The 12,231-nt window shown below is 44.7% G+C and overlaps 1 protein-coding gene across 1 annotated transcript in view; it reads left to right on the plus strand.

Annotated features, from left to right (window-relative positions):
- Positions 1-11,800, plus strand: part of LOC144953707 (uncharacterized) — a 37,523-nt gene extending 25,723 nt beyond the window's left edge. The window contains exons 5-9 of the mRNA XM_078884267.1: positions 1,258-1,324; positions 2,359-3,546; positions 6,574-6,682; positions 7,495-7,556; positions 9,931-11,800. Of these exons, the coding sequence (XP_078740393.1) occupies positions 1,258-1,324; positions 2,359-3,546; positions 6,574-6,682; positions 7,495-7,556; positions 9,931-11,086 (2,582 nt within the window). The 3' untranslated portion in view covers positions 11,087-11,800. The remainder of the gene's footprint in view (positions 1-1,257; positions 1,325-2,358; positions 3,547-6,573; positions 6,683-7,494; positions 7,557-9,930) is intronic.
- Positions 11,801-12,231: the final 431 nt, after the last annotated feature.

The following is a 12,231-nucleotide window of genomic DNA, read 5'->3' on the forward strand; positions in this document are numbered from 1 at the left end:
GCCCTTGTAAGGGCTGCGGAGGATCGAGCCAGAGGCGTGGTTCCGTGAACCAGGGTCAGTACCCTGGGACTCCGGAGACCGTAGCCCGACTCACCAGTGTCGGGCCAGTTAGCCTCCCCTAGCCCGTTAGTGGAGGACTTGGGAGTAGGTCAGGACTAGCTAGGGTGTATCCCCAGTTATCCGGGTGAGGGGGCCGCTACCCCCTCTAGTGCTGTCCTGTACCGACAAGCTTGAATAAACATACGTGTGCCTCAACCTGGGTGTCCAGCGTACTTACCGGTACTTCACAGGTAACAAGCTGATATTAGGAGCACTCCCTTTAAGAGTGTGCTCCTAATCTCAGCTCGTTACCTGTATAAAAGACACCTGGGAGCCATAAATCATTCTGATTGAGAGGGGGTCAAATACTTATTTCCCTCATTAAAATGCAAATCAATGTATAACATTTTTGACATGCGTTTTTCTGGATTTTTGTTGTTGTTATTCTGTCTCTCACTGTTCAAATAAACCTACCATTAAAATTATAGACTGATCATTTCTTTTTCAGTGGGCAAACGTACAAAATCAGCAGGGGATCAAATACTTTTTTACCTCACTGTATGTGTGTGTCTCTCTTTGTGTGTCTCTGTGTCATCTCTCTCTGTGTGTCTATGTGTGTGTCTCTCTCTCTGTGTCTTTCTGTCATCTCTCTCTGCTTATGTGTCTGTCTATGTGTCTCTGTGTCTGTGTTTTGTCTCTCTCTCAAATTGAGCAATCTTTGGAAGAACGTTATCAACCAGTTGGGGTGTTGACTGTTATGTTAGCTGACTCTCTGTTGTATTGCATTACATTTCTAAGTTTACTAGGTTTTTTTTCTCTTTCATTTGTACCTGATGATGATTGCTTGTGTTGCAATCGAAACGTCGTATGCTATTTGCACACAGCGTTGGTTTAGGTGCTTTTTGTGGAATATTTTGCTGTTTTTCCCTGGATTTTAATGTTTGCACAGTCACATAGTCACTTTAAGATGTTTCCTCGTTCATGTTTTTGTTTTTTGTTTGTTACGGTTGCATCTGATTCAAGAGCCGAATGGCTCACGGGGCTATACCAAATAAATTAAACTGAAAGTATAATGTAATTTATTTATTTATTCTACGTGACTTTACCGAAAGAACCAAAGAGTATCTTGCTTAAGTTTTAATTTCTCTTCACCTGGCTCGCTACTTTGTAACTTTGTTTTATTTGAAATATTCACACTTTTTTTTCATTTTTTACCAGGCCACGCCCGCTTGAGCTGCTGTACCGCTCTTGTTTTCAGAAGCGACCTGCTCACAACAACAACAAGGTGAGGCTTGTCAACAGCGTGGTGGTGTTCACTCTAGATGCGTGGCGGTGTTCACTCTGGACGCGTGGCGGTGTTCACTCTGAACGCGTGGCGGTGTTCACTCTGGACGCGTGGCGTTGTTCACTCTGGACACGTGGCGTTGTTCGCTCTCTGCATGTGGAGTGGGGACAATCGGGGGATCCGGAGGGAAATCCACGCGACCACGGGAAGAGAGAAAGACACACAAACTAAATATACAGCAGGCGTCAGGGTTGGGATGAATCCACGACTTCCTGTATGCCAGGAGAGGTAGTTAACATCTCACCACGGGGAGCAAGAGAGACACGCAGCCTCGGCGATGTTGATTAATCCTCATTGAATTACTTTGTGGAGTCAGGAAGCATTAATAGTGAGTGGATGAAGGTGGCTAGGCATGGGTCTAGACACACCTCTTAACCATGCCAGTGTGTGACAGTGTAAAGTTTGTGTTTGCAGTTAAGTCTATTAACTCTATTGAACACGGAGGTTATGCTGTATCACAACAATAGTTTGTTTTTGTTTTCCTCTGGAACTTTATAAGAATGGAAACAGTCAAGAAGTTAACACAGCACACACATGCAGCTGAAGTCAGATCTGTTCATTCCAGCGTGCAAGGACATCGTGAGCCTGGCTGGCTTCACACCTCTAAGTTGCGATTGAACATTAATTTATGCATTTTTGCATAACACAAATAGTATTATTTTCAACACCTTTTGCTATGTCAGCTAAATTTAGCTTTCATAAATATTCTTTTTGTAGCTAGACAGCCTAAAATTGTGTGCTCGGAGTTTTGGGTTAACATTCATTTTGAAGATACGAGGGCTTCCAGGCATGTTTATGACCATTCACCCTCTCATTGTGTGCCAGAACAGCCCGTGTGATGAATTTGGGAAACTTTTTCACTATGTCATGAATATATGAATAAGTGTCGACTTATAAGTCATGTGTTACTGTGTAAATATGCATTCCTCTGTGCATCGATACTGACGTGGATGTAACTTTTTTTCTGTCTGCAGCTGTCGCTTCCTCTGCAGAATTGGTCTGATGGAGCAAAGGCACTCGGCGCGGCTCGGTGCAAAAAGGCAACAATGCGACCGGTGTGCATACAGCACGGATCATCCTGGACATTTGACAAGGCACCAGAAAACTCACACAGGAGAGAAACCCTTCAAGGGCAGTGTGTGTGGGAAGGCGTTTTCAGATTCATCTACTCGTGTAAAACACCAGAGAATGCACACGGGAGAGAAACCCTTCAAGTGCAGTGTGTGTGGGAAGGCGTTTTCACAGTCAACTAATCTTGTAGCACACCAGAGAACACACACGGGAGAGAAACCCTTCAAGTGCAGTGTGTGTGGGAAGGCGTTTTCACAGTCAACTAATCTTGTAGCACACCAGAGAACACACACGAGAAAGAAACCCTTCAAGTGCAGTGTGTGTGGGAAGGCGTTTTCACAGTCATCTACTCTTGTAACACACCAGAGAACACACACCGGAGAGAAACCCTTCAGGTGCACTCTGTGCGGGACGGCATTTGCACGTAAACAAAATCTTCAAGTACACCAGAGAACACACACGGGAGAGAAACCCTTCAAGTGCAGTGTGTGTGGGGAGGCGTTTGCACAGTCATATTCTCTTGAAAGACACCAGAGAACACACACGGGAGAGAAACCCTTCAAGTGCAGTGTGTGTGGGAAGGCGTTTGCACGTTCATCTGCTCTTGAAAGACACCAGAGAACACAGAAGCATCAGAAGATCCACAAGGAGTGGAGTCTGAAATCAGCTTGCGAAAGTCAAAGTGCCGCAATGAGCCCATCCCTCGTGAAACAAGAACCGGAAGACAATTCCAGCTTGGACGCTTTTAAAGGTATCGAGGTGAAACATGAAGAGGTGAAGGTGAAATTTGAAGAAGTGATGGTGAAGAGCGAAGAAGTGATGGTGAAATGTGAAGAAGTGATGGTGAAGAGTGAAGAAGTGATGGTGAAGAGCGAAGAAGTGATGGTGAAGAGCGAAGAAGTGAAGGTAAAATGTGAAGATGAAGATTCAACTCCAAAATCTGACCTTCACATCGATGGAGGCAACGTGAAGCAGGAGGAGAATTCTGACTGTGAGGCAGAGCGAGGCAACTCCCAGCAGTTTGTGGAAGTGGAGGTGTGGGTGGACTTCCTCCGAGACAATACAAAGTCAAATGGAGACCCGGTAGATGCGTAAGCTTGAGACGATGTCGCTCCAATAGATGCACCTTTGTCACAGGCTTTTAATGACAAGAATGTGAAGTTGAACACTCAATTCCTAGGTTCAACCTGCAGAGTAAGAGCGGCCAGTCTGTGTGGACCTATGGGTTGGGTAGATCTCTAACCAGGAGCGAGAGCCAATAAGCTCCCAAGCATTCACTATGTTATCAATTGCATTTATATGGCAACTCTGAGTTTTGCATCGTATCTCGTTTCAAACACTCGAAGAGCATCCCCAAGTAGCAGCTGCCCCTGTGTGGCACAAGGTGGTGGCCGTGCACCGGCCTGCATGTGGACAAGAGCCTGTCAGTAGGGGGCGATGGTTGATGTGGCATCTTAGTTGTGGAGTTTGTAGGTAATGTTTAGAATTTCATCAATTTTGACCCAGATGCCAGCATGCAATGGCCTACTCGTTTTGAATGGTGCATTAGTATGTTGTACATACACTGTTAAGCAGACGGTGCGTATTTTTTAAATTAGCTTCTTGTTAATAGGATGTAACCTAATGCAGTATATTTCAGTGCAGTAATTCAATTTTGTTAATATGCCTGTCAATAATTTAGAATGAATACTTGTATGATGGTGTGCGTACATGTATAATTTTGTCTATAAGGGTCAAACATTGAATAAGTGATGTTAGGACAAAGTGTGTGTTTTGCAAGTAACCTGTACATATCACTCAGGTGAGACTCATAGTTCTTGTGATACAGGTCAAAGGGTACTTTTGTGTTTTCAGGACGCGACGGCCTTTGGAGCAACTCATTGTCTTTGAAATAGGGAGCACACTCGGATCATTCATCAGTTACAAGGCGACCACTCAAAAGTTACACGTAGAGGAGATACATTCTCAACAACACGAATTATAATTTTGTATTACGTGTTGACGTAGATTTTGTCGAATTAGGACGAGAAATGGTCCTTGCTGATTAACGTCTGGATGTTGACAACCATGGGTTGAAGCAAGCCTGACCGCCTGTGGTGCCCCTCACAACCATTTACGGCCTTGGGCCAGGAAAGTCATGAAAAAAATTCACACGAACGACGCATCCACGCAAGCACCCGATGCTCCGTTTAAAAGTTTTAAAATGAAACAACTTTGAATTGTATTATTTTTGAATTAGATAATTGTATTTCTTCATTAAAGCTTATTTCATTTTACAACTGGAAGACTTCATTGAAAACAACATTTCGTGTGAAATTTCTCTAGTCGTGAGGTAAATGGCCTTACCAGGGTTCGGTTCGATGCGGACTTTCACCTGGTTGGGATCGCGGGGTGGAGATAAGGCGACACAGAGCTGGCTGTGCCAGAAGACCGCCGTGTGCAGATCGATTCCAACGCGATCGAACGTCTGTCCCTGCTCCTCCGTCGTTCATGTAGGGGGCGAGTAGGTTTGCAGCGCCTCCTGCATGAAAACGAATGCAAAGTGCAGTGGTCATCACAGATGAAGTTGTGTGCTTATATAAGAGTACTCGCGGGAAGTACCCGGCGTGAAATTTCCCACCTTGTATCGTAATCTATAGGATACTAAGGCTAAGCACACCCGAGGATTGCACTTTTGTTGAAAAATTAAGTTGCAAATATTTGTCCATTATTGGCCAAAAACGGCATAGGTTAGTATGCCGATTTTATATATTGGGACGTGCACATTTCATCATAAAATGTTCAACGTTTAATCTAATACATAGCATACTAAGGCTAAATACAATGGAGCAATGAACTTTTGTCGACAAATAAGGCTGAAAGTTTGGCCAATTTTGGCCGATTTTATTCTTTTACTTTAAAATTTCATGGTGAAATTTCCCACCTTGTATCGTAATGTATAGGAAACTAAGGCTAAACACACCCGAGGATTGCACTTTTGTTAAAAAATGAAGCTGTAAAAATGTGTCCATTATTGGTACGTGAACATTTCATCATAAAATATTCCACTTTTAATCTAATACACGGCATACTAAGGGTAAATACAATTGATTAATTAACTTTTTGTTGAAAAGGAGAGCTATGAAAATTTTGCTTATTTTGGTTAAAACGGGCATAAGTATGGCGATTTTATTTTTGGGACGTGAAAATTTTATCGTGAAATTTCCCACTTTTAAAGTAACATAGAGCATACTAATGCTGAACAAAATGGAGGAATTCACTTTTTCTTGGAAAATCTAGCTATGAAAATTGAGAAAATTTTGGCCAAGAACAGCATCGGTAAAGTATGCCGATTTGATCTTTTTACTTCAAATTTCATGGTCAAATTTCCCACTTTTAATGTAATATATAGGCTAGGCAGTCTAAACACAACCGAGGAATGCACTTTTTGTTAAAAAATACAGCTGTAAAAATTCGTTCAATTTTAGCCAAAAACGGCAGAGGTTAGTATGTCGATTTTCTGTTTGGGACGTGAACATTTCATCGTGAAATTTTCCACTTTTAATCTAATACGTGGCATACTAAGGCTAAATACAATGGAGGAATTAACTTTCGTCCTAAAATAAAGCTGTCAAAGTTGGGCTTATTGAGCCTAAAAACGACACAGTATGCCGATTAACTTTTTTACATTCGAAAATTTCATGCATGAAATTCCCCACTTTTTTACGTAATATATTGGCTACTCAGGCTAAATACAACCAAGGAATGCACTTTTCGTTGAAAAATAAAGCTAGGAAAATTGGACCAATTTTGCCAAAAAACGGCCTAGGTTAGTATGGCGATTTTCCTTTTATGGACGTGAAAATGTCATCGTGAAATGTCGCCAGCGGTGTGCTGGAGAGCCAAGCCACGACATCTACAAAGTGCTGCTCATAGCGAGTAGCAGCACCGATGGAGGTCGTCACGGCACACACAGAGGGGGTGGGTGGCCAGCACCACGCCCGGCCGCCTTTGTCTCCCCAGTGCGAGCGATGTTGACACACCGCACCGGGGACTCGTTTGAGGCCGTTTCGACACTGCCGCTCCCTTTCTGTCAACAAACTTGAACTCTGACCCCGCTCTCTGACGTCACCGCTCAGCGTGACCTCATCGGCATCAAACGCCAGGGGGAGGTGTACCCCGCAAGTGACGTCATGTCACCTGCTGCCGCGTGACGTCGTGAGGGACCAGGAAGTTGCCGCTCCGCCCGTGAACTGAAATCCGAGGTGAGAAATTCTCATCGCGGTTGTGGTGGTGGTGGTTGTTGTGGTGGTTGTTGTGGTGTTTGTTGTGGTGTTTGTTGTGGTGTTTGTTGTGGTGGTTGTTGTGGTGGTTGTTGTGGTGGTTGTTGTGGTGGTTGTTGTGGTGGTTGTTGTGGTGGTTGTTGTGGTGGTTGTTGTGGTGGTTGTTGTGGTGGTTGTTGTGGTGGTTGTTGTGGTGGTTGTTGTGGTGGTTGTTGTGGTGGTTGTTGTGGTGGTAGTTGTGGGTTGTGGTGGTAGTTGTGGTGGTGGTGCTTGTGGTGGTGGTTGTAGTGGTGGTTGTAGTGGTGGTGGTGGTTGTAGTGGTGGCGGTGGTTGTAGTGGTGGTGGTGGTGGTTGTGGTGGGGGTGATGGTGGTGGTTGTTGTGGTTGTGGTGGTGGTGGTTGTGGTTGTTGTTGTTGTTTACCGAGGTAGAGCCTCGCTCTCTCTCTCGTAGGGATGTCAATTGAGTAGCAGCGAGCATGGAAGCGATGTCCACGTTGGAAATTTACAACGCGGGGCCTTGCCTCCTGCCCTCGCCTGGTCGCGTTCGCTTCAATTCTCTCGCTCAGAGTTGTGTTTTTTGTTTGCGTTCCGACTGCAGGTATTGTGGTCTATGCAAACATGACTCCTCGTAAAAAAGGTGTCAGTTTTCTTGCCAGATAGAAGAATAAAAAAACTATTATCTCTCGCTTAAGTTGAATTTGTCTTCACCCGGCTCCCCACTTTGTAACTTTGTTTTACTTTAAATATTAACACAGTTTTTATTTTTACCAGGCCACGCCCGCGTGAGCTGCTGTACCGCTCTTGTTTTCACAAGCGACCTGCCCACAACAACAACAAGGTAAGGCTTGTCAACAGCGTGGCGGTGTTCACTCTAGACGCGTGGTGGTGTTCACTCTCTGCATGTGGAGTGGGGGCAACCGGGAGATCCGGAGGGAAATCCACGCGACCACGGAGAGAGAGAGAGACACGCAAACTACAAATATACAGCAGGCGTCAAGGTCGGGATCGAACCCACGACTTCCTGTATGCCAGGAGAGGTAGTTAACATCTCACCACAGAGAGAGAGAGAGAGACACTCAGCCTCGGCTGTGTTGGTTGATCCTCAATGAATTACTTGGTGGAGTGAGGAAGCATTAATACTGAGCAGGTGAAGGTGGCCAGGCGTGGGTCTGGACACACCACCACCTGTGAACCATGCCAGTGTGTGACAGTGGTGGAGCCAGTGGGGGTGGGGTGGCACGTGCCCCCCCAACGATCCGATAGAAATCCCTAATTTCGATTGGATCATTGGGGTTTATTAGTAACTAGCTTCACTACCCGGCTTCGCCCGGGACTTGGATTATTGTTTTAGATTAATTTCATATTCCCTTATTTCACTGAAAAACTCTGAAAATGTTTTATTCTTGCAAGAAAGAAAACAGCTGAAACAAATCAATTTAACAAAATTGGATGTTTTTCACTGAAGGAAATTTAACCTTAACCCACTTATACGTAATGCTTCACACAAACAAACAGATGTAATTTCTACTTCATATTAAAGACGGCAGTTGTACCCGTTCTTCGCACGGATTTGTATTGAAACTCCGAGAAGCCAATGACTTCATCGGCCAGGAGCGAAGCGCCACCTAAAATCTCCCGGCACGCTGTGAACAGCTGTAGAAGTACGGCGCGCGAAGAGCCATGTGGTAGGGGGGTAAGCGTTGCAGAGCGCTTAGCTCAGGTGTGATGCGGGTTGACACCGCACACTACATGGTCATTTCTCCCCCCCCCCCCCCCCCAAAATACAAAAGTCTATTTTTATAGTTATTACATTGTGTACAGTATGGAACCTTCCCACATGCCAAATTTCATGTGTGTTGCATGTTGGGAAGTATGCTAAACATTTCGAACAGACACACACACATATCCACACATTTCCCTTTTATATATAGACTAGCTTTACTACCCGGCTTCGCCCGGGACTTGGATTAAAACACGTCCTACGCGGAGTGTTTGGGGGGGGGGGGGTGACGTCAGCAAGCACACTGAGTAACGCTGCCGCATGCGGGTGTGACATCACAGATGTGATCACAGATGTGATGTCACCGCTCATTTGCGTGCAAAATAAATGCACTATTGCACCCCCGCCCACTCCCCAAAATACAAAAGTCTATTTTTATACTTTTCGCATTGTGTACAGTCTGGAAGCTACCCACATGCCAATTTTTAAGTTTGTTGCATGTCGAGAAGTATGCTAAACATTTATAACAGACACATTCACAAATTTCCCTTTTTTATACATAAATAAATCAGCATTTTGCAACCCCCACCGCCACCGTTTGGCATATTATTACGTACCAACGGACTCTTGAGAGGACAACAGTCCAAGTCCATTATTGGCAATAAGTAACGGCAAGCAGTTACAAGCCACTCGCAAAATTGTGCGCAGTTGCGTCTACAGTACACGGCTTCTCTGAAAGTAAACACCTTCAGCGAGCGCAATGCCGATCACACGCGTCAAATAAAAAGCAAGGGACAAGTCCTTGCTTACTAACAACTCCTCACTAACAACTGCTTACTTAATAACAACTCCTATCATTTTTCATTGCTCGAGGGGTTTCCCCCCCTACCTGAAAATCCTGGCTCCGCTTCTTGAGTGTGTGACAGTGTCATGTTTATAGTTGCAGTAAAGTCTATTAAATTTATTGAGCACGGAGGTTTTTCCAAAACAGTAGTTGTTTTTTTTTGCCTCTGGAACTCTTTGTAAGAATTGAGTCAGGAAGTTAACACAGCACACGGTACAGCTGAAGTCAGAACTGTTCATCCCAGCATTCAAGGACATCTGTGCCTGGCTTCACACCTCTAAGTTGCGATTGATCATTAATTTATGCATTTCTGCAGAACACAAATACATAGTATTATTTTCAACACCCTTTGCTATGTCAGCTGTATTTAGCTTTCATAAATATTCCTTTTGAAGCCAGACAGCCGAAATTGTGTGCTCGGAGTTTTGGGTTAACATTCATTTTGAAGATACGAGGGCTTCCAGGCACGGTTATAACCATTTGCCCTCTCATTGTGTGCCATAACAGCCCGTGTGATGAATTTGGGACACTTTTTCACTATATCATGAATATATGAAGAAGTATAGGCGTGTAAGTCACGTGTGACTGTGTATATGCATTCCTCTGTGCATCGATACTGATATGTAGATGGTGTCGCTTCCTCTGCAGAATTTATCTGATGGAGCAAAGGCACTCGGCGCGGCTCGGTGCAAAAAGGCATCAATGCGACCGGTGTGCATACAGCACGGATTATATTAGACATTTGACACAGCACCAGAGAACTCACACAGGAGAGAAACCCTTCAAGTGCAGTGTGTGTGGGAAGGCGTTTGCACATTCATCTACTCTTGTAAAACACCAGAGAATGCACACGGGAGAGAAACCCTTCAAGTGCACTGTGTGTGGGAAGGCGTTTGCACGTTCATATACTCTTGTAAAACACCAGAGAACGCACACGGGAGAGAAACCCTTCAAGTGCACTGTGTGTGGGAAGGCGTTTGCACAGTCATTTACTCTTGTAGCACACCAGAGAACGCACACGGGAAAGAAACCCTTCAAGTGCACTGTGTGTGGGAAGGCGTTTGCACAGTCATTTACTCTTGTAATACACCAGAGAACACACACGGGAAAGAAACCCTTCAAGTGCAGTGTGTGTGGGAAGGCGTTTGCACATTCATCTGCTGTTGTTGTACACCAGAGAACACACACGGGAGAGAACCCCTTCAAGTGCACTTTGTGCGGGATGGTGTTTTCACTTAAACAAAATCTTCAAGTACACCAGAGAACACACACGGGGGAGAAACCCTTCAAGTGCAGTGTGTGTGGGAAGGCGTTTTCAGATTCATCTACTCTTGTAGCACACCAGAGAACACACACGGGAGAGAAACCCTTCAAGTGCAGTGTGTGTGTGAAGGCGTTTGCACAGTCATCTGCTCTTCAAAGACACCAGAGAACACACAAGCATCAGAAGGTCCACAAGGAGTGGAGTCTGAAATCAGCTTGTGAAAGTCAAAGTGCCGCAATGATCCCATCCCTCATCAAACAAGAACCGGAAGAAAATCCCAGCTTGGACACTTTTAAAGGTATCGAGGTGAAATATGAAGAAGTGATTGTGAAGAGCGAAGAAGTGAAGGTGAAATGTGAAGAAGTGATGGTGAAGAGCGAAGAAGTGAAGGTAAAATGTGAAGATGAAGATTCAACTCCAAAATCGGACCTTCACATCGATGGAGGCAACGTGAAGCAGGAGGAGAATTCTGACTGTGAGGCAGAGCGAGGCAACTCCCAGCAGTTTGTGGAAGTGGAGGTGTGGGTGGACTTCCTCTGAGACAGTACAAAGTCAAATGGAGACCCGGTAGATGTATAAGCTTGAGACGATGTCGCTCTAAGTTATGCACTTTTGTCACAGGCCTTTAATGACAAGAATGTGAAGTTGAACACTCAATTCCTAGGTTCAATCTGCAGAGTAAGAGCGGCCAGTCTTTGTGGACCTGTGGGTTTGGTAGATCTCTAACCAGGAGCGGGAGCCAATAAGCTCCCAAGCATTCACTATGTTATTAATTGCATTTATATGGTGCTTGCTTAATCGCCTCGGCAATTCGGATTTTTGTATCGTATCTCGTCTCAAACACTCGAAGAGCATCCCCAGGTAGCAGCTGCCCCTGTGTGGCACAAGGTGGTGGCCCTGCACCGGCCTGCATGTGGACAAGAGCCTTTCAGTAGAGGGCGATGGTTGATGTGGCATCTCAGTTGTGGAGTTTGTAATGTTTGGAATTTGCTCAATTTTGATCCAGACACCAGCATGCAAAGGCCTACTCGTTTTGAATGGCGCAAAAGTATGTTGTACATACACTGTTAAGCAGACGGTGAATACTTTTTTGAAATAGCTTGTTAATACAATGTTACCTGGTGCAGCATATTTCAGTGCAGTAATTCAATTTTGTTAAAATGACTCAATAATTTTGAATGAATACCTGTCTTATTGTGTGCGTACATGTAACATTTTGTTTATGTTCTGCCTCACGGCAGGGGCTTTGCCTCATGGCAGATGGGGGGGGGTGGGGGGGGGGGCGCGTATGTACACAGGAATTTCATGTTTTTAATGAAAATTTTAGTCACGTGACCAGGAAGTTGCGATTTAAGATTCCCACTCAACCACGCGGGTGCCGGCCATTACACACATAATTCAAGATGGCGGCACACATCGCGTCCCAGTGAAGCCAGCCGCAATTATCCATTGTGGGAGCTTAAGAAGCATTGTCTGTAAGTTCGTTTATGTTCTTATAATATTGGCAATGCTGTTATAATGTTAGAATGGCCGTTATAATGATGCAAATGCCTTTATAATGCTGTTAAATTGTTACGGTAAATACGAGGCCTAGTTAACAACGGAGCCTGCAACTTTCCTTATTGTGAATGTTACTTGTAATTTAATAAGTCGAGTCAAACTTGTACCCAAGTAACTATATTGCG

The sequence above is a fragment of the Lampetra fluviatilis genome, chromosome 81 (assembly GCF_964198595.1).
Source record: "Lampetra fluviatilis chromosome 81, kcLamFluv1.1, whole genome shotgun sequence".
Lineage (NCBI taxonomy): Eukaryota > Metazoa > Chordata > Hyperoartia > Petromyzontiformes > Petromyzontidae > Lampetra > Lampetra fluviatilis.